This window comes from Dromiciops gliroides, chromosome 1 (assembly GCF_019393635.1).
Source record: "Dromiciops gliroides isolate mDroGli1 chromosome 1, mDroGli1.pri, whole genome shotgun sequence".
Taxonomy (NCBI): Eukaryota; Metazoa; Chordata; class Mammalia; order Microbiotheria; family Microbiotheriidae; genus Dromiciops; species Dromiciops gliroides.
The window spans coordinates 611,383,574-611,406,830 of record NC_057861.1 but is presented as its reverse complement, the minus strand read 5'-3'; the positions used below and the strand labels follow the sequence as shown (position 1 = coordinate 611,406,830).

The 23,257-nt window shown below is 38.6% G+C and overlaps 1 protein-coding gene across 1 annotated transcript in view; it reads left to right on the top strand.

Annotated features, from left to right (window-relative positions):
• Nucleotides 1–265: 265 nt before the first annotated feature.
• Nucleotides 266–23,257, top strand: part of PSAT1 (phosphoserine aminotransferase 1) — a 39,143-nt gene continuing 16,151 nt past the window's right edge. Inside the window, 8 exon segments of the mRNA XM_043972430.1 lie at nt 266–449; nt 451–471; nt 6,148–6,208; nt 6,537–6,606; nt 7,557–7,762; nt 8,705–8,877; nt 10,837–11,006; nt 20,365–20,493. Coding sequence (XP_043828365.1) covers nt 411–449; nt 451–471; nt 6,148–6,208; nt 6,537–6,606; nt 7,557–7,762; nt 8,705–8,877; nt 10,837–11,006; nt 20,365–20,493 — 869 coding nt within the window. The 5' untranslated portion in view covers nt 266–410.

Here is a 23,257-nt window from a genome sequence, read left to right as displayed (position 1 = left end):
GGTTTGGGAGCTAAAGCAGGGAGAATGAGAACAGGACCGCCCTCTAGCCATGTCAGATGGTGCAATCTCAAGCCTGCCTTGCATAGAAAAGGGGCTGGAAACTTAAAAGCGAGCAAGCAAGCAGAAGCGATGGAAGGAGGAGCGATCACGCTGCCAGCTCGTGTCTACTTAGCCAATGAGATGGCGAGCCGCTTCGGGCCCCACCAATCCGCGGAAAGCTGTGGACAAAGGGGACCAATGAAAAAGCAGGGCCGGTGGGGCTGAGAGCGGAGCTTGGGGGGCGCGGAGAGGGCACCGGCAGTAGACACCCAGGAACTCTAGCTGCTCGGATCCTCGTGAGGCGCGCGCGCTCTTCTCTCCTCTCTTTCCCCTGATTCTCGTGCTTGAGCTAGTGCACTTCGCTCAGGACCATGGACACCCCGCGCCAGGTGGTCAACTTCGGCCCGGGACCCCGCCAAGCTGCCCCGTTCAGTAAGTGCCCGGAGCTCCCGAGATGGGCGGAAGGGCCGGGAGTGGTGGGTGGGTGGGAGGCAGCATTGTAGTTTCCTTGGCATCTTTCTTTGCAGCCAGGAGACCCTTCTCCAGCGGGATTCTTGGCTACGCAATTTACCCCCCCCCCCCCCCAATTTTTGGGCCGTAGAGCTCTTGCCCAAGGGAACTTGAAATGCACAAGGAACCAGGCTGGCTTGGTCAAGGCCACTGCCAAGCTCAGGTTGGCGTCGCAGCAACTCGAGCTACAATGCAGAATTGCCCCGCGGCCACTTGTCTGACTCGCCGCCAGGGGCTCCGTGCCCTGCCCGGGCGTGCAATCGGCACCTGGCGAGTTACCTGCAGCAGCCCCCCACCCCGGAAACTTCCCGGTCCAGTTTGACCTAGGACAGCCTCCAAAGCATCACATGCTGTCTTTTGTGGACTGGGTGGGGGTGGGGGTGGATCAGGGGAGAAAAGGGGGGGTAATAAATCACAAAGATGGAAGGGACCTCGTTTTTCAGTAAGCTTTACCAGGGTAACCTTTTGGTAAGTGACTAGACAGGGGTGAAGTTCACACCTAGTTCTTTCCAAGGTCAGCGCTCTATCAATTACTCACCACTCTGGTCTGGGTGGTCCACTTTTCCTCTGCCCCTTTCATCTCGAGGCAATCAATCAGTCTGTCAATCGATTAATCTTTTAGCATTATTAAGTTGCTCACCACGTGCCAGGCGCTGTGCTAGGCTCTAAGAAACTCCGTCCCAGTGTACCAACAGACACTTGTTATAATAGTTGATAATCTTAGCGCAGAGGCCCTAAGAGGGGTCGGGGGGTGTGGTTTGGGGGTGTGTGTGTGAACTAAAGAAGTGATTCAACCACTCTTGGTTTGGAACGGAATTCAAGTGAACTGGAATCAGTCTGATCGAAGATTTGCTTAGGGAAATGCTATCCAGCCTCTCTGTTCTCTCTCTCTCTCTTTTTTTTTTTTTAGTGAGGCAATTGGGGTTAAGTGACTTGCCCAGGGTCACACAGCTAATAAGTGTCAAGAGTCTGAGGCCGGATCCGAACTCAAGTACTCCTGACTCCAGGGCCGGTGCTCCACCCACTGCACCACCTAGCTGCCCCTGTTCTCTTTTGTACAAGACACTGCACAATGATAAGAGAGACAAGTTTTCTCTTGGTCAAAAGGGAAGAAAAATAAGGGGAGGTTAATACTTCGATTTCCCTTTTTCTGTCAACTGAGCTGTGAGCTAAGCAAACTGCTTTTAGTTCTTAAGATAAAGGGGGCGGGGGCGGCTAGGTGTCGAAGTGGATAAAGCACCGGCCCTGGAGTCAGGAGTACTTGAGTTCGGATCCGGCCTCAGACACTTGACACTTACTAGCCGTGTGACCCTGGGCAAGTCACTTAACCCCCATTGCCCTGCAAAAAAAAAAAGAGACAAAGGGGGCAAAGACAGGCTGCTGCTTTTGCTAGATTATTTTTATTTTTCTAAATCAGGTAAGAGGAGATAGAAAGGAGGCCCTGGAGTTTGAAAGACTTGTTTCAAGTCCCCTCTCTGACAGACTGGCTGGGCAAGTCATAATCTCTCAGTGCCCTGGGCAACTCTCAGAAACCAAAGTTGCCTTAAAAGCATTGGTGAGGGTGCTTCCCTAGTTAAATGGTTGAAATCACTAGTGTTCCTCCCCCCCAAAAAAAATACAAAAGGAAGGAAGGAAGAAAGAAGGAAAGAAGGAGAGAAGGAAGGAAAAGGAGAAAGAAAAAAGCAAAAGCTTCTGAATGGCAGTCTCTGTGGCCAAACTGAGTCCCAACAGTGTTGTCTAAGTAAAATGCAATTCAGTCAGGGACAAAAGTTCTTAATTTACTATTGTCCTTTCCACCTAAAAATGTGGTATGTTCTTGTTCTCAAATAGTCAAGGGGATCTGTGATTTCTTAATCACTTTGGATCTGAAACTCAATTGTGCCCACCCATCCCATCCTGTGTGATTCTTGTCCAAGTCCATATTAGAAAAAAAATACATAAAAATGGGGCACAAAAAGTAAGGGATAATGTTGATTTAAAACTAAATTTTAATAAATACTTAAGGGATTTTTTGGGGGTGAAAAATGCATTCTTTGATAAAAAAGCTAACTCTTTTGCAGTGTCAACCAATATGAAGCCTGCTGAGGCATTGTAACCCTTATGTCCCATAGTTGAGTAGTGATAGTTCTTTTCACTATTAAATTTGAGCTTGAGGCTCATGCTATGAAGCATTCTTCCCTTGTGTGCCACAAGATCTAATGCTATGACAGATAAGAATACAGCTTTGTAGTGTTAGAGATACAAAATAGATCCTCAGTTTTGAAAGCCCAGAGAATTTGAGCACTGAACAGTTCCTCAGAGGATGATGTCCAACTAGTGAATGACAAACCATCCCTGTGGCTGACAGATAACAGGCTTTACTTTATTCCTTAGTTTTGACATTACCTTTAGTTCCTCTGCCAGACTCATGCACTTATTAATTTTTATGTCAAAGTTTTTGCAACAGTTTTATTGAGTGGGATGCGACTTAGTTTCAGGGCATTATTTGTGTAATAGACAATATTTTACTCATATAATTATTACCAGAATTTTAACATTATAAGAAAAGGACTTAACTATAGAAGTACTTAGGCTCACATAAGCATAGATTTAGAACTATGAACCACAGATTCAAGAATCTGTGATTTAAATAGTGTGAGTAAACCTTCCACAGATATAGATTACCATCATCTTATGAGTTAGTAGATGGTGTGAGAGTTTGCTATATCTGAAAAATTCATTACTATGTGGTCCCAATCTGAGCCTCAGATAACATTTTGGGTCTGAACTGCAATACTTTCCAGCCTGGCAGGACCCACCAGAATCTCTGTTCTATCAGCATAGCCGTTGAGAGTCCAGGGGTCATCCTCACCTCATGATGAAGCAAGAAAAATGCTGAATTTCAGAAATTAATAACTTCAGGTCCCAAGTGGTCTAGGGGTAGGTACCTCCTTGACCTGGGTGAGTCAGAGGGATTAGAGGTTCATTTTGGAGTTATAGGTCATTAGGACTAGAATCACATCATAATGTCCAGCCCGCTCATTTTGCAGATAGATGAGAGAACTAAGGCCAGAGAGATAAAATCACAAAGGTAATTAGCAACAAATTTGGAATTTGAACCCCATGCTTTTTCTCACCACACTCTCCTGAGTAACTGCTTTTCTTTGCATGGTTGAGCTGCCATAGAAAGAAGTTGAACCTGTAAGGGGAGGGTCTGTGTGCTTATGTGTTTTTTTTTTTTGTACTCTTTATGAGGAAGGCCATAAGTCTCATTGCTTCCTGGCATTTTAATGGAGGTGGTTTTGTTGTCCTTGTCTCCCCCCGCCCCCCCCCCCCCCCCCCCCCCCCCCACCTCCCAGGATTATAATTTTTACTTGTGTGGGGAACTTCTGCTTTGGAAACTGCTTTCCTCAATGTATATGAAGTTAAGTGAGTTGCCCAGGGTCACTCAGCTAGCCTAAATGGCTTGACTGTCTATTTCACCATTCTGTCTACTTATTGTATTTATAACCTAAACATATACCAGATTTACTTTGATAATTCCTTTTAATTTGTCTCTCGTAAGCAACATCAAAGATCCAAAATAAAGTAGGTTGTTGGAGCAGTTACTCTTAGGTCATTCATGAGCTCATGGAGTGATAGATTCAGAGTTGCAAGGGACTTCAGAGTTCAATTCCCTTATTTTACATATTAAGACCTTTCCCAAGACTACACAGGTAGTAAACATCTGAGGTGAGACTTGAACCCAGGTCCTCTGACCCCAGCGTCAGCATTCTTTCCAGTGTATCAATAGTCTAAGGACAGAGCTAGAAATGATGGGAATTCCTTTTGTCTAATCCTCTCATTTTACAGAGGAGTAAACTTGAAGTTTCAGAGAGGGAACTTGTGATTTATTCAAGGTCACTCAGCTAGTAAACCTCAAAGCTTTGACTTACACCCAAGCCCTTCAAGTCCTACAGTGCTCTTTCCACCACATCATACTTGCTGTCCACTTCTTTTTTACAGATAAAGAAACACATTCTGCTTGACTGGATGCATCAATTTTATAGTTTTGCTCTGGGAGAATTGGGAATTACTTTTACATTTTAGAATGGAAGTCTTACCAATATATACCAATATAAAGCATGGTTTGTTTTTTCCCCCAAGTGCTCCCACCTTGTAATTCAATTCAACAAACATCTATAGGACTTTGAAAAAAAAAGTATTGACTTGGCAGTTTGTAAAAACAGAACAACCCCCCCCCTCCCAAACCCCCTAGTTTATATCTAAGTAAATTATACCTTAGGAGAAATATAGCATCAATATCATCTCAGAATTACAGTTTTAACATTTGGGTGGTTGCATCAGCAAAAGTCAGAGCTGGTCAGTAGAAAAAGTATCTCCTCCTGCTGCCTGTGGCTGGGATGCCCCCACATAGTTTAGTTTGGTCAGCATTTTCTACCACCAGTCCATGCCTTTGTTCCCTGTATCATCAACTATGTTATGTGGCAATGAACTCTGGTGAACTCCAAAGTGCAGGAGGCAGATAGTGCATGTAAGCAATTAGTTAAGATTTTTTTTTTTTTGCTGTAGAGTGGAATTTTTTGCTCCAAATTTACCTGCCTGTCCATATTTTTGGAATGTAGTTCTATTTTTCAGTTTCCCTTAAAAAGCAACCCCCATACCATGTATAAATCCAAGTCTTTTTTGTTTGTTTGTTTGTTTTAAGTGTTTAAATCTCAGTTTAACTGGAGTTATTCAGTGACTTTGAAAAAGTTTTAAAACACGATCTTCAAGGTTCTTTCTGGTTTTAAATACTGTAAACCAAAAGGATAGTTAATTAGGATAAAGTGGGAAGGATGAGCTTCTGAACATTAAGACAAACTTGTCCTTATCCAGGGGTGTTTTCAAACCAACTCAGACAGGCTAGAACTGATTGTTAAATTTTCAGTAGGAGCACTTAAAATTCATCATCACTGTTCAGTTGTTCTTCAGTTGCATCCAACTCTTCCTGACCCTATTTGGGATTTTCTTAGCAGAGATACTGGAGTAGTTTGCCATTTCCTTCTCCAGCTCTTTTTACAGTTGAGGACACTGAGGCAAAGAGAATTAAGTGACTTGCTCAGAGTCACACAGCTAGGAAATGTCTGAGACCAGATTTGAACTCAGGAAGATGAGTCTTCCTGGCTTCTAAGTGGACACTCTATCCACTATGTCACCTAGCTGCCCATTTACAATTCAGAAATCAGAAAATGCTATAGATAAGGGCCTGATGTATTGTTTTGTTGATTGTAAAAACTCAAAGTGATGGAAAAATATTAATAATGCAGGTTAAATTTTAAAATGAACACATTTTCAAGAGCTGATTGTTAAACATTTACGGGCATACCTCTAAATTTGTCTTTCTACACCCCTTTATTCCTTGACAAAAATACCAATCTCAGGCATTCCCTTCCCTCCCCACCATATACACACTGTTTAGACATAACCCCTTGTGTCCTAAATGCTTCTTTATCTGAACAAGATTTGTTAATATTTTGAGTGTCTGCTTCTAAACGTGGGTCTTTGGGTCTGTGTTACTTGATTTAGAGATGTGTGGATACAAATGCTATTATGAAGAAATTTTCTTTTTTCCTACAGGTATTGCTTGAAGCACAGAAAGAGTTGTTAGACTACAAAGGACTTGGAATTAGTGTTCTTGGTAAGATCCCCATATTTTGTGAGACTTTGCAGGTTTGGAACGTTACTAATTGTATGTATTTTTTTTTTTGGGTGGGGCAGTGAGGGTTAAGTGACTTGCCCAGGGTCACACAGCTAGTACGTGTCAAGTGTCAGGGGTTGAATTTGAACTCAGGTCCTCCTGAATCCAGGGCCAGTGCTTTATCCACTGTGCCACCTAGCAGCCGCAAAGGTGACTAATTGTTAAACTGGCATCTAGCTAGAAACAATTTAAAGATCTATTGTAGGTGGAATCTTTCATTTGTGTTTATTTATGAAAATTTCTTCTACTTTTTTCCTGTTTCCCACAGAAATGAGCCATAGATCATCTGATTTTGCTAAAATTGTAAACACAACAGAGAGTCTGGTACGGGAATTGCTGTAAGTTTTATTTTAAACACTGACTTATGTTAATATTGTTTATTTAATATGCAGCATATATTTAATACGCTGCATATATTTTGCCTCTTCTAAGCCTTGTGTGGGTTTTTTTGTGTAGTTTTAATTTCATATTCCTTTCATGAAAGATGGGAGTTGGGACTTTTTGGTTTGGAGAGGGAGCTGTGGTTGAACATTTTGTGTATTTTCAGATAGGGACCTACATTTCCATGAGTTAGTAGGATAGTTACTTAAACTTTTCTAAAATCTCAAGTTATATTGGAAAAAGTAATTTTGTTTAAAACTGATTTTGTTGTGAAAAAATCATTCTCAGCTTAATCACTTATAAAAAGCTGTCTACTCCTGTTTTGGGTGTTGTGAAGATTTCTGATGCCATGGAGATTTTTTTTTGTCCTCCAGTAGAATGTTTGAAGAGAGATAATAATATGTATACATGCTGTCATTGATTATTCTGGTATATTTTTAACCTGCCAAGGTAAAGAGGGATGTTGTAATATTTTATGTAGTGTAGTGAAACCCCTGTGTTTCTCTGGTGAACAGAGGAGGATTTTGAGAGGAGAGAAATTTGCTTGATGTCTTTGTACAAGGGACACCTGATGAGATCCACAGTGTAACCAAACTGATCATATAACAAGGTGATTTTACAATGCGGGTTTTACTCTTTTTAGTGTGATAGAATTATAAAGCAGTATGGGACTTTAGAAATCCTCTTAGTTCCCTCATTTTACAGATGAAGAAACAGAGAGGAAGGGGCTCAGTGTCCCACAGAAATTTAATGTCATGGAAAGGAGTAGAACTCATTTTCTCAGAACCTAGTTCAATGTCCTTTTTATTACATTCATCACACCTAAACACTGTATAAGTGAGTTAATCAGAATCCCAAAGCCCCGTGTTGCTTTGTATTAAATGTTACTACCTCTGCTTTGATACAGAAATGTTCCTGACAACTACAAGGTGATTTTTGTGCAAGGAGGTGGATCTGGCCAATTTAGTGCCGTGCCCTTAAACTTGATTGGACTCAAGGAAGGAAGGTGTGCTGATTATGTAGTGACTGGAGCTTGGTCTGCCAAGGCAGCTGAAGAGGCCAAAAAGTTTGCTACTGTTAACCTCGTTCACCCCAAACTTGAGAGATATACAAGTAAGTGGGGATGGAGTTCAGTGCATAAAAGTGCAGAAAAACTCTTTATATTACAAGTTGCTTCTGATCATTGGCTCTTTCATGTTTTAGGACAACCCAGAGATTTTTAATTCCTTCTCCTCATATCAGCTACATTTTCATTAAGTTCTCATTGAGCAGTGAACTTTTTAAAATTTCCTAGATTTGAAAGATAGCATCTTCTTATTGAGAATTGTTCTGTCCTGTGAAGGATGGGTGCAAAGTATTCTTTAGGATGGTGATGATTATTATTCAGGGTGGAAATTGTTCTAAAATATCAGTGTGGTCTAGTTTGTGTATGAAATGTTTTGAAATAAGATTCTGACTACATAAACATAAGGTGATACCAGTGAAGAAAAATGGGGGAACCAGCTGTCTTAAAAAACCAATGTACCTGCATAGGAAGTTCATTGTCCAGCTCAGATTTTTAAAATAAATGCCTGGAAAATGGAAAGAAGGTACCTAGGATGATGGCAAAGGATTGGAACAGTCTTACAGGAATGACAGGAATGCTAAAGCCTTGCTAAGAGTACAAGTCATACCAATTATGCCCTTGGTATGTTCCTTTTTATTGACATGTTTTCTTTGCCATTGAAATCTAAGTTCCTTGAGGGCAAGGACTGTTTTTGCCTTTCTTTGTATCTCTTTTGTAAATTTGCTTCTTTACTGAACATGATAGATGAAATGTACTTTAAAAAGAGATCTAGCTCAGTGCCTGGCCCATAGGAAACCTTAATAAATGCTTGAGTGATTGAGTCATGACTTCCCTCAAATGTTGTGGGAGGTAGACTGGCATATTAATTACACTTATCGTGTGGAGGGATTTGTGAATCTGTTTTCAACCAAAAAGGAAAAAATTCATCAACGAGTAAAGTAAAAATGGGGCCCCATCTTGAATCTTTTTTTTTTTTTAATTACTGCTAGAAATTCCTGATCCAGGGACCTGGAATCTCAACCCAGATGCATCTTATGTGTATTACTGTGCAAATGAGACTGTCCATGGTGTGGAGTTTGACTTTGTACCTGATGTCAAAGGAGCAGTCCTGGTCCTGTGACTGTCTTCTAACTTCTTATCCAAGCCAGTGGATGTTTCTAAGGTACAGTACCCAAAAAATGCCATTTTGGGGAAGTCAGGTGTTTTAATTATTTTCCCTTCTCTTCTTTTTTCTTCCTTCCTTCCTTTCTCTCTCTTCCTTCCTTCCTTTTTTCTCTTTCCCTTCCTTTTTCTCTTTCTCTTCCTTTCTTTCTCTCTTTCTCTCTTTTCCTTCTTTTTTCCCTTTCTCTTCCTTCCCCCCCTCTCTCTCCTCCTTCCTTCCTTTCTCTCTCTTTTTCTTCTTCCTTTTCTTTCTTTTTCTTTTTTTCACTTTAAAAAAATTTTTTTTCTTTTTTTTTAAACACCGAGTCTTCCTATCTCACCCACACTGGAAGTTCAGAGGCTACTCACCCGCTCACAAACAATCCAATACTGATTGGCACAGGAGCTCTGACTATCTCTGTTTCTGACCTGGGCCAGTTTGTCCCATGCTCAAGCATCCTGGTTCTATGAAACAAGTGTTCTTTTCAGTTTTCTGAAAGGACACAAAATATGACTTTTGTTCTCACTTTTCTGTGGGGTAGAGTTTGGAAAGGGTTTTAGACTGAAGAACTTGTTATTTCTTAATATTTTTAGTTAAACGAAAAAGGCTTAAAAAAGTACTTTGAGCCCATTCAGAGCAGGACCACTTTTCTGGACATTGCATTAGCCAAAGTGTGGCTGAAAGCAATGGGCATGGTGAAAAATTGAGGGACACAGTTAGAAGAAGGCTTATATTCTATCCACACCTGGGTAGATGCATAGCTTGTGCTTTCATGGGAAATAAGGAAAATCAAATTGTTTTTTTTTTTTCTGGAAGAACATCTCAATTGGGAATACGGTATCACTCACTGCAGGTGTAATATTCTACACTGTGCCTGGCTTTGACACAAAATAAGATTTCATCATCATTTATCTCTGGTTTCCGCTTGATGGGGAGCCAAGGTAATATACTATACATATGAGGTTGGCCCTAAGTGAAAGGAGGATAAAACTGGCCTGGTCTCTTCTGAACACAATAGTCATGAACCCAATAATACTTCCTTTGGTTTATCAGGAACAATAGATGTCAAGACCATTTTATTGCTTTGGGGCAGAGGAGATAAAGAGCAGGAAGATGACTGTTAATATAATTACCCCATGTTAAGGAAGGTTGTCTTCTGAACTTAGTGCTGATTGAATTCAACAAATACTAAGTGCCCATTATTGATACCTGGTAAAAAACAAAACAAAACAAAACATTGGGTTGTTTCTTTGCCAGGAACACATCATTGGGTGGAGGGAAAATATAAATGCAAATAAATGTAATAGCTGATAAAATATGGTAAATAAAGGCAAAAGAGAAAGCTAGAGAAAGTACTGTTAAAAAACATCAGAGGCAAAATGGTATTTTGGAAGGACTATTGGATGTTAAGTCAGAGCACCTGGGTTCAAATCCTGCCCTTGACAGTAACTTTGTGATTTTGGGCAAGTTATTTAGCCTCTGTATCGCAGTTTTTTCATCTGTAAACTATGAGGGCATTGGACTAGGAGGTCTCTTTAGATCCTTGATTCATGGTCTGTGCTCTAGAATGAATAAATATTATATACAATGTACAATATTAGGTATAGAATTTCTATATTCTCTCTCTATATATATTTATAATTAATCTAAATTTACTTGTATGGTTGAAAACCAAGGATATAGGCCTCTGAAATTTGCTATACATTTATCTTCTGACAGTTTGTTGTCATACATAGATATAGTTTAGAAACAAATACCTATCAATGAAAAGAGGGTTCAGAAGCTCATGTGACTTTATGAATCATGATCAAACAGGGAGAAGCTGTCTTGGCTTAGGGAATGGAGTACCAGACTTGGGATCAGAAGACCTAGATTCAAATAACTGCTTCACACGCTTGCCCAGGGTCACAAATTCCCTCTGGGATTTCATCCAGCTCTTTCATTGCATGACCTCTTAAAAATCCTTTTTTTTTTTTAAAGTTTGGCGTGATTTTTGCTGGTGCCCAGAAGAATGTTGGCTCCGCTGGGGTCACCGTGGTGATAGTGCGGGAGGACTTACTGGGATTTGCACTGAAAGAATGCCCATCTGTGTTAGACTACAAAGTACAAGCTGGGAATGGCTCCTTATATAACACTCCTCCATGTTTCAGGTAATTGTGGTGACTTTGTATTTAAGAAAGGGGACTTTGGGGGCTATATCTTTAAAACAAATGTGGAAATGCCTTTTTTAAAAGGCATTTACATTTTAAAATGGCATTTAAATATTTAAAAATATTTCTATTGGCTAATGACCCAATAGCCCCAGATCCTTTTATTAATGACCCTTCTCTCATCTTTCTCTTTCTTGGACCTCACCATTATCATTGGTTCTTTACTTGCCACTAGCCAGTATTCACTATTAACCTACAAGTTGTCCAGGGCCTCACTGCTGTGACATGCATTCAAAATAACCATTTTATTTTTTAAAATTACATTAATACATATTTATGGAATAATACAAGCATTTCCATAGCATAATGCAATAAAAAAGGTGAATTTCCATGAAACTGCAAATCTTCTATGCACACCTTGCTATTTCTTTCAAATATGCAACAAAATTGTCATGCAGATTCCTTTTTTTCTCCCCTCCCCCTCCTTATTTAACCATTTCATTTTTTGTGAAGGATTTGAAAAGTCTGAGCCTCCTGCCCTTTCCTTCTCTTCCCCTGACCCTGAGCTGCTGAAAGGTGGCCTCTCTATGGAGTAAAACTGTTGGCTTCAGAACGCGTTTTTACTTTTTTAGCTCAGTCTGCAGGAGGTTCTTCATCTAAGTGTCAAAGTAGCTGAATGAGAGCTCACACAGCAGCACCGTTCAGCAGCAGTTTTTCAACTTTTCAACTTGGTGCTCAAGGGCTTCTCCTTATGGAGATCTCCCAGCGCTCAGGATTTATTAACTGCCCATGAGTCTCCAGAGGGACTGGGAGGAGAGAGGAAAAAGAAGATTTAGGTCCTTTGTGTGTGGATGGCTGGATATATTCTTTCATTCTGGGACATTTTCACTTATTAATAAAATGGATAAAAGCCATGTTGCCTCTCAGAGAAATGAGAAAGCAGTGAGAAGAAAATTCTTCAGGGCGGATTTCTTCCTCTTAAAGAATTCAATTGTAGACATTGCATAAATAATCACTAAATACCCACTCTGTTCTATGCTGCATGTTAGTTGCTAGGTATCTAAATACAATGACTTTGTATCCCTACTCATAACGAGCTTTCATTTTAATAAAGGTGATAACAACTGCATATTTAAGTACATGCAGAAAAAATATAAAGAGAATAAATGCAAAACATTTAAATACAAGGTGATTTGGGAGAGAAACACTCAGGAAGAATTTTGGCCAGAGCATAGCTAAAAGCAGGAAATAGAATCTCCCTCTACATTTGAGTAAGAACATATAATTTGGGAGGAAGTGAAAGAAGGATGGTGCCCTTTTGGGGAGGATCATCTCTACTCAATGGAATTTTTCTTTTAAAAACAAATGATCGGGGCAGCTAGGTTGTACAATGGATAGAGCACTGGCCCTGGATTCAGGAGGACCTGAGTTCAAATCTGGCCTCAGACACTTGACACTTATAAGCTGTATGACCTTGGTTAAGTCACGTAATCCTGATTTCCTTGACAAAAATCAAAACAAAATAAAAAAGAAAACCAAAAGGCAAATGATCATATAGAGTGTCAAAGTATAGGTAGATTGATAAATAAAAGATCCTGCAAAATCTCTTAGCAATAGCAGTTGATCTCAGAAGTAGGAGATTTGGTTTTATGGAACCAGTGACTCTGCTTTGTTTGAAAACTTCCCAGTATAAACCCATTTTCATAAATAAATTCCTAATGAACCCTTCCTTCCTCCCCCTTCATGGTGAGCCATACTTTGTATCAAAGAATAGAAGAGAAAAACTTTTCTCCAACACATTGAAAAAATTTGCTATTATATATAATATTCCATGCCTTTCTCCCTTATCTTCCAAAGAAAGCAAGAATGTACTTTCATATGATTAAGCCCATGCACAGATAAGAAGCCTAGCCACCAAACATAGATATAGATATAGACATGTGAACACACATTTGGTGGCCAGGCTTAGTCATCATCATTTCACAGCATTCAGTTTTGATTGGTATTTCCATTTCCATTGTTATAGTCCTAGTGTCTGTTTGTTTCCCTGGTTCAGCTCGCTTCATGCTTCTTTGTACTCATCATTTCCATAATTTCTTATAGTGGATGTAATGTAAATGTGTGTGTGTATATATATATACACACACACATATATATATATACACATACATATATATATATGTATGTATAAAAATATGTAGAGTATGTAACATATCTACATATAGCTAAATATCTACACTATTCCACTATGTTCATGTACTATATCTTTTTTGGCCATTCCCCAATTGATATGCATCTATTTCATTTCTCTGACTACTACAAAAAGTCCAGCGTAGTCACTGTTGGAAGAGTTTAATTTCCATTAGTCCAGTATCCTACTCAATGTTCTACAACATCTGTGACTCGTGATTGTGTGGTCTATTTTTATTTTCTGTTAACAGGAAGGCAACACTTTCCATTTTTGTACACAACTCTATTTATTAAAAAGCTTTTCTATATACTGAACTGAAAAATCAGTCTCCCTGTAACTTCTTGCCCTTCTTAGTAGTTTTGTCTTCTTTGAGCTTTATAGGGCCTTTAATTCTTCTTCAATATAATAGCCCTTGAGATAGTCAATGACAACTGTATTAATAAATCTCAAATTCCTTCCTCCTCATTTTTAATAGTATTCTAGTTATGGGATCCCTAAATGGAAGGACATAATTGTTTTTTTGGAATACTTATTAGTTGTTGTTATATGACTTTGGCCAAAGGTAGTGCCATTCTTTTCATTTTATAAACTTTTTGAACTCTAGAGTCTAAAGTATGTGTCTGATATTATGAATTCCTTGGTGATCACAGATGAGGCAGTCAGTCACTTTTTCCTGGAGTTGCTGGAGTTGCTGGAAGATCCTTTCACATTACTGACCATTTCCTCCTGATTGGTTACAATTAAATGCATAGTGGCACTTCTTTCATATCCATTTCTTCCACCTTCAAAGAGATTTAAACTTTGGTGTATTTAACAAGAGCAAACTCCTGTGGAAAATAATTTTTGACTGGATTAATTTTTATTTGTTATTATTTTTGATGGGATGAAGTAATGACTTCCCAACACAAATGAAGATGGACAACTGATCAGCTATTTTCTTTTTTCTTGGTTGGGTTTATAATCCAGTCAGCATTTCTGGAACATTTCTTCAGTGTTTCTATCATATAAAACAATTGGGGTAAGTATACTATAACCTTGAGACATTTGGGGTTTGGAATGTTTTAATTTTGTTATCTGCATAATTAATATTATTGAGTTTTGTTTTTATCCTTATTGAAAATGTTTTTGAATGTGTGAATAAATTTTCTTCTCTTAGAGAATATGGTCTAGTGAGTATAATTAGATCTTTTCTAATTGGGACTATCAAATCCAATAAACATTTGAACGGGAGTATTTTTTGTCATTAGCGTCCCATGTAAGAGTTTGGATTGAATGTATACCAGTTGCTTGGGGGCAGCTAGGTGGTGCAGTGGATAAAGCACAGGTCCTGGATTCAGGAGGACCTGAGTTCAAATCCAGATTCAGACACTTGACACTTAATTACCTGTGTGACACTGGGCAAGTCACTTAACCCTCATTGGCACCCCCCCCCAAAAAAAAGAATGTATACCAGTTGCCTAGGACATGCTGTGAAAGTTGTTTTTTGGTTGTTGTTTTCCACTTCTAAAAGTGGAAGGAAAATTCTGTTCTGGTTAATTGAATTTTCTACTATAATCACCTGAAATGTCTAGAGGGATACCTGAGGCATTTTAATTATTCACATTTAGAAAGTTAAAGGTGAATATATGAAGAGCCAAGGCCTAGGTGTCAATAGGCAATCATAACATCGTAAGACTTATGTGAAAGCTGATTTTATTATAAGAGAAATGAACATGTGTGTGGAATACAACCTGCTTGAAGTTTTTACAGAAGTTTATGCTTTTATAATAGCAGCAAAAAGGGAGGAGGGGATACCAGGAAGGGGCATAACATGGGAGGGGGAATAGTGTATCAAAGGCACAGGACACCAAAACTGTTCCCTAGGGGGAGGAGCAGGGCTACAGCAAAAGCCCCTTGGGAGGGTCATCTTATCTGCAGAAGACCCCAGCTGTAAAAGCAGTATCCCAGACTGGCACCAACGGCTTGTACCTGTTCTTGCCTCTGAAGGACACACAGGGAATCCAGCTTAGGGTAAAATAACAAATCATGTCAGCTCAGGGGAGCTTCATCCTTGACATATTTAAGGCCTTCTGCATGCTCTGAGTCTAGTGTTTCTGAAAAAATATGGAAACTCAAAAAGACAAGGTCAGGGGATCCCCTTAGCATCAGGGAAATGAGAAGGGGATGCATAACTAAGTAGTAATCCTAATCATTTTTAGGTAAGAGTTGTTATCATAAACTTGGAAAATGAAAGAACATTTTATATCATCACATGAAACAATGTAGCCCTTGAAAACCCACCATTTTTGAAATGATATAAGGTCTTTGGTTAGTTGGCTTTTTTGGAAATCAAAACAGAATGTCAGCAGACTTTGAGGTTTTTTGCTTTTTGTTTGATTTATATTACAAGTGGACAAATGACCTTCAAATAGTTGATCTGTAAGCCATGGGAAATGAATGGGCTTTCATGCCATGTCTGGGCTCTGGCTTAGAGTAAAGGGCCTTATTCTTATATTATTTAGCCCATTAGTGTTCAGTTCTAGGCAGCAATTAGCTCTATTTTAAATCCACATCTCCAAAGAAAGCTTAGGTTTCCTAAGAAATGAGGTAAAGGGTATAAGGTGTTTTAACTTGGGAAATTGGTTAAGTAGGGTTGAAATCTTTCAAAATTTCCATTCCAAATCCATAACATAATTACTCTGCAAAGTTACGTCAGATGAGAATTGTAACCAAAGGGAATCTACCTGCTGAGACAAATCTAAATTTTATGTGAACACAATCATGCAACACTTTTCACAGAAATAAAGACAGATCTAAACAACTAGAGAAATATTAATTGCCCATGGGGAGACTAAAAATAACAATTCTACCTAAGTTAATTTACTTATTCAGTGCCATATAACATTCATCTGGAGGAACAAAAGGTCAATAATATCAAGGGAATTGATTAAAAAATATGAAGGAAGGTGGCCTAGCCATACAAGGGGTAATCATCAAAACAATCTGGTACCGACTAAGAAGTAGAGTGACAGATTGGTAGATTAGGTACACGATACACAGTAATAAATGACCATTGTAGAAATTCCCCTTTCTCCCAGTGCATTCCTCTTTCTCACCCCTTGTTTTTTTTATTTTAGAGATCATCCAATCATATTCAACTCACATTTGTGCCTTTTCTCTATGTATACTTCTTCTAAATGCCCTAATAATGAGAATGTTCTTAGAAGTTAAAAGTATCATCTTCCCATGTAGGAATGTAAACAGTTTAATCTTATTGAATTCTTTATTATTTCTCTTCCCTGTTTACCTTTTTTTTTTTTTTTTTGCGGGGCAATTGGGGTTAAGTGACTTGCCCAGGGTCACACAGTTAGTAAGTGTTAAGTGTCTGAGGCCAGATTTGAACTCAGGTACTCTTGAATCCAGGGCCAGTGCTTTATCCACTGCGCCATCTAGCTGCCCCCCCCCCCCCGTTTACCTTTTGATGCTTCTCTTGAATCTTTTATTTGAAAGTCATATTTTCTATTCAACTCTGCACTTTTCAACAGGAATTCTTGAAAAACTTCTATTTCATTGAATATCAAATTTTTTTCTCCTGAAAGATTATACTCAGTTTTGCTGGGTAAATAATTCTTGGTTGTAATTTTAGCTCTGTGGCCCTCTGGAACATCATATTCTAAGCTATCTGATCCTTTAAGTTATAAGCTTCTAAATCTTGTATTAACCTGACTATGGCTCTGTGATATATGAATTGTTTCTTTCTGACTGCTTGCAATATTTTCTACTTGACCTGGGAACTCTGGAATTTGGTTATAATATTCTTGGGAATTTTAATTTTGTGATCTCTTTCAGAGATGATCAGTAGATTCTTTCAATTTCTATTTTACTCATAGCTTCCAGAATATCCAAGGCAGTTTTCCTTGATAATATCTTGAAAGATGATGTCTAGGGTTTTTTTTTGTTTCGTTTTGTTTGTTTGTTTGTTTTTTGATCATGGCTTTTATCTCTCCTGGATCTATTTTCCAGGACGATTATTTTTTCAATGAGATACTTCATATTTTCTTCCATTTTTTCAATTTTTTTTATTGCTTCTTGAAGTCTCTTGGAGTCAATGAATTTCCACTTGCCCAATTCTGATTTTTAAAGAATTTTTTCCTTCATTGAGAACTTTTTATCTCCTTTTCCATTTTTTAAGGAGTTCTTTTCTTCAGTGAATTTTTGTACCTCTTTTACCATTTGACCTAGTCTGTGTTTTAAGGTATTATTTTCTTCAGTATTTTTTTTTTTTTGGTGTCTCCTCTCCCAAGTTCTTGACTCTTTTTTCATGATTTTTTTGCATCACTCTCATTTTTCCCCCCAATTTTTCCTTTACCTCTCTTACTTTAATTTAAAAATCCTTTTTGAATGCTTCCAGTAATTCTTTTTTTTTTTTTTTGGCCTAAGAGCAATTCACATTCTTCTTTGAGACTTTGGATATAGGAGTTTTGACTTTGTTGTCTTCTTCTGAGTTTGTGTTCTGATCTTCCCTGTTATCATAGTAAGTTTCCATGGTCAAAATCTTTTTTTTTAAATTGTTGTTGTATTCTCATTTAGCCAGCCTATTTTTAAACTTTTGACTTTATATTAAAGTTGGTATCTGCTGGAAGGGTGGGGGGTTGCTGTCCCAAACTTCAAGATTTTTGTGTTTTCGGAGCTAGTTCTGGGCATTCATAAACTTTCAGTTCTTCCAAGGAGATATGATCTAAGGAGAAGTGTGTTTACTACTCTTCTGGACTGTACTTTAGTTTGTGAGCAGCCAAAAGTACTCTTTTCTGCCCTAGAAGTGTGATCAGAATCCCTGCTCCCTTGTGGTCATAAGCTCTGGTGTTCTAGTGCTCCTCTTCTCCCTTGGACTTCCACCCAGGACTGTGACCTGGATCTTAGTATATGTAATGCAGCAGAGCAATGAGACCCCTGTAATCTCCTTCTGACTAGTTGTCTGACCCTCTTACCTTCTGTGGGCTGAGTTATCAAATCATTCATGGAGAAATTCCCAGAGCTCATAAAATTATTTGTGAAGAAGATACAAGGTAGTAGAATGACACTAACTAGTATATACACGTATAATGTATTATTATCATTAATTGTTAGTGTAACAGTATATGAAAAGTGATACTTTTAGTTGATATTGTGATTTTAAAATAGTGTAAAAAGCAAATTCTGGATTCAGTAATATGAGGATGAACAAGTCAAAGGAAAGGCCCCAGGCATTTCCAGGCCTACATGCTTTCCTTGTTAAAGATGAAATTGAAGCAGTTTAGGGCAACTGATTTGCAAATGGGATTTTAAAGTTGATAACATAATATGTATAAAAAGAAAATAATGAACCTTGAAGTTAATAATAATTTTCTCTTAAGCGTTTTATAATACTTATCTCATTAGATCTTCACAATAGTCTTCTGACACAGGTAGCACCAACATTATCATTCCTGGTTTTACTGTTTAAGAAATTGAGGCATTAAATGATTTGTGTAAGGTTCAATAGCTGGCAAATGGTGAAGCTGCCAGTCAAATCCAGGCTTTCTCCTCTTTATCCCAGGTTCTTTCCACTAACGAAGCTAAGAAGACCCCAAAGTTGTTGAAATGGTATTAGGGAGATTTGGGGTCAGATTGTAAGATAATTTAGACATTTTTGGACGATATGTTATAAGGCTTTTGTCCTCTTGACTCCAAAGCATGAAAACCTGTAGCCAAGCTTCATCTTCTAAAAACATCATTGTTTATGAATGATAATAATATTATCTCACATTTATATAACTTGACATATAAAGCTGATCCTTTCTGAGTGGTTGGTGATAGTGTTTTTGGGGATGAGGGCAAACTTCCTTTGTGTCTGAAGAAGTAAGTGGGGTAAAGGTCTTACTTGTCCAGGTACACAGATGACTTGATCACAGCAATGAGTTTACAGTAATAATATCTTTAAGGGCTTGGTAGGTTAGAGTATTCTTTTTTGTTATTGTTGTTGTTGCTTTTTTAGAGTGCTCTTTTACAGATATTATTAACAGCAACCTTATGAAATAGAGCTATTATGAACCCCATTTTCAGATGAAGAAACTGAGGCTCAGAATAGTGGTAAACATGGGAATTCAAACCCAGGACTTTCAGCTCTGAACCTAGCATTCTTGTCATTATATCTGAGTACATGGGGTATATCCTGCCCAGCCATCAGGAATCCTTTTAGTAGTTGGAATGAAGTGATTTTTCTACATAGGGGCTAAGTATCATAGTACCAGATCTACTAAAGAGAACAGGCCTATGAATAGCTGGAAGATTTTGTTGTACTCTCACTCTGTCCCTTTCCCTAAAACAACTTGATATTCTCCCATCATCTTTAATGAAAAACTGCAAAATGGAAGTGTGCCACCTCTCTCTCTCTCTTTTTTTTAGTGAGGCAATTGGGGTTAAGTGACTTGCCCAGGGTTACACAGCTAGTAAGTGTTAAGTGTCTGAGGCCGGATTTGAACTCAGGTACTCCTGACTCCAGGGCCGGTGCTCTATCCACTGTGTCACCTAGCTGCCCCTCTCTCTTTTTTTAAAAAGGCTTTGTCAGATTAGGGTGGGTATCTGGAAATACTTCTTCAACTAGCACTCTTGCAAATGTTTGAAATATTGTTGCTTTTGTTCCTATTCTATAAACCTCCCTTCCCTACCAGGGTTCAGAAGGCCTGGAAATGCCTTTAAGTCAAGAGACCTGGGTATCAATCCTGGTTCCAAAACCCTCTAGATGAATAACCATTGGCAAGCCTCAGTTTTTGTATCTGTAAACTGGGGACAATAGTATTTGCACTGTTTACTGCAAGGTTGTTGCAAAGAAAGGGCTTTGTAAACCTTTGAGCCCTATAAGGCTCTAATAATAATAATAATAATAATAAATTATCATCATCATAATCATTATTATCAGTGGTGGTAGTGGTTATAGTAGTAATAGGGGTAGTAATAGTAGTAGTAGAAGAAAGTATTAGTAATCATAGTAGTAGTGGTGGTAGTAATGCATAATAATATAATAATAGTAGTATTTTTAAGACTTACAAGCAGTAGAAAGTAAAGCCTTAGTAGGGATTCCTACTATGCCACTTGCATGTGTCCTTTTTTTTTTTTTTAAATTTTGCTTGCCAGAGCTAAACTAAATCACTTTTTTTGTTATTGTTTCAGCATCTACATCATGGGCTTGGTCCTGGAATGGATTAAAAACAATGGTGGTGCTACAGCTATGGAGGAGCTTAGCTTAATCAAATCTCAAATGATTTATGCTATCATCGATGAATCCCAAGGATTCTATGTGTAAGTTGATAATGATCTCATTTTGTGTTTTTGTGTTTCTTGTTAATTTAGAAGGGTATGTATGTGATACCACATCATTTATTTGACAGTGTCATCACTGGTATTAATGTCATTCATGACAAGTTTTTAAAAATTAAGTACCCACCATTCTCTGGGGAAAAAAAAAGATTAATCAGTTCCTTCCAAGACTTTTTTGAGATGTTAGACAAGCACCCTTGTTAAATTGTTTAGCTTTATTGCCACTTGAAGCTCCATAATTCCTCCCAGAGTTGAGCATTAGAATTTGTGCTATTTTTCTCTGTTCATAGGATTTTTTTCCTCTAAAATTAAAAGAATTCATTAAATTCTGCTACCCTTCATAATTCCTATATTTGTCAGAAAATGCCTTTGCAAATAAGTGATTTCTTGTTAAATCAGCATTCATACTAGGAAAAGAAAAGGAGAGAAAGAACCCATGCACAAAACTTATCTATTTTAATGAGATTTATGGCTGTAGACAGTTGTTGTTCAGTCATATGTGACTCTTAGGGACCCTGTATGAGGTTTTCTTGCCAAAGATACTGGAATGGTTTGCCATTTCCTTCTCGAATGGGATTAGGGCAAACAGAGGTTAAGTAACTTGTCGAGGGTCATACAACTATTGAATGTCTGAGGTCAGATTTGAACTCAGATCTTCCTGACTTCAGGTCTTCTGCTCTCTCCATCGAGCCATCTAGCTTCCCTCTTGCTGCCATCTAGGTTGGAGACAGGGGACACTGTAAATCTCCATGTCTGCATCAGACCAACATATGGGGGGCGGAGAAGGTGGAAGAGGAGAGAGGAAGGCAGAAGCTCCAAAGATGGTTTTCCAGCTTTCCTCTTTTGTACAGGAAAGGTCCCATCTCTAATGTGTAATACTGGTGTGGTGTGTTACCAATTTCCCTCAGCTTCCTTGGGATGCTAAGTAAGGTGTTAATCTGTTACTTTCAAGGCAAAATCTGTTTTGTGAACATTGTAATTGGTTAATAGGCTGTAGAAGGGAGCAAGGGAAGTGGGAGAGAATCTGATTCAATCTAACCCAGGACTGACTTGTACAAATAGAGATTAGGAAACTTATGGCTTTGACTGCATTCTGTGAAACTTTTCCACCCCTCACATGCTCATTTTTTGTTTGTTTTTTGCAGAACAGTGAGGGTTAAGTGACTTGCCCAGGGTCACACAGCTAGTAAGGGTCAAGTGTCTGAGGCCAGATTTGAACTCAGGTCTTCCTGAATCCAGGGCTGGTGCTTTATCCACTGTGCCACCTAGCTGCCCCTACATGCTCGTTTTTATACATTGGTGGTTATGATTTTATAAGATGCTGTGGCAAAACAAAGGATAGGAGAAGGGGCACACACCAGATTTAAGGTACAAACAACTCATTCTAAGGCACAGAAGAAAATGCTCTGTTTAGGGACAAAATAGGCCAGTTTTGGCTGCACGTAGACTACTTGAAGGGGATTAATGAAGAATGAACCTGAAAAGGTAAGGGTATTAACAGCCAGGTCACTTTTCCTGTCCAGATGCCCTAGATGGAGTCTTAGTGGCTGGGGGATAAAAGGATAGGGACTGGAAAAAATAGATACCAATTTTATTTTTATTATACAGTCATCACTGTTGTATAGAGTATTCTCTTTGCCATTATTGTGCTCAAATGAATCTGTGATCTCATTAATATGGGCATTATTGCCAGTAATATAGATCATAGCCCATCCATTATTCAGCCTCCCATACTACTCTTGTTACCAGTGATAGAGATCATAACCCATCCATTTTTTGCCCTCCCATACTACTCTTGTCCAGTACAGGGAATGTACTCAGGGATCTGGGAGTGTACCTTAATCATCTTTGGATGATGATGGTGGTGGTGGTGGTGGTGGTGGTGGTGGTGATGATTTATTTATGGGGCTTGAAGCCATAAAGTCAGTTTACCAGCTTTATGTTTAATGTATAGTTATGATTAATTCATGCATGGGCTCTCCAGTTTGTAATAATGATATCATAAAATCCTATGGCACTTTAAGATTTACTAAGCACTTTTAGAATAACAATGCCATGAGGGAGGTAGTTCTTTCAAATATGATTATTCCTCTTTTGGATTTGAGGAAGCTGAAGCCCAGAGAGGTTAAGGGGTATATCCAGGCTTCCATGTCTGGTAAGGATCAGAACCAGAGACTCTCAGTCCCAGATCAGTGCTTTATTCTGTGATTTTTATTGATCATCCACAGCAAGTTTTAAAATCTGAGTTTGGCATCTCTTACTACTGGAATTTCTGGGCTGGTTTTATTTCATTTGTATACAGAGAAATGTAGATGGATTTTGCAATTAGTCAAATGAAAAATAGTGATGCATTCTGAAACCAGTTTCTTTTGGGGGAAGGGAAGATGGGAGAGAATAATCTGTGCAAAAGCTACTCTTCTTGCCATTAATTCATATAACCAATTATGCTGTAAGAGAGAAAAGAACCTTAATTAATCTTAAAGAAAACCACCACAAATCTCCTTGTGGGTTTCCATTAGCAAAGGGGATGGATAGTAATGGGGGTGGAAAGCCTATCAATAGCATTTCCTTGAAGAGGTAACAAAATTGTACTCTTATTTCTTTGGTCATCTGCCTGGCCTCATTGTGATGACCAAGTAGACAAGACAACATGTACAAAGTGGGATTCAGAAGAGGGAAGTACTAGGGAAAGTAGGAATGGAATAGGAGTTAAAACAGAGGAAAAAGGGTAAGAGGGAAAGGTAAA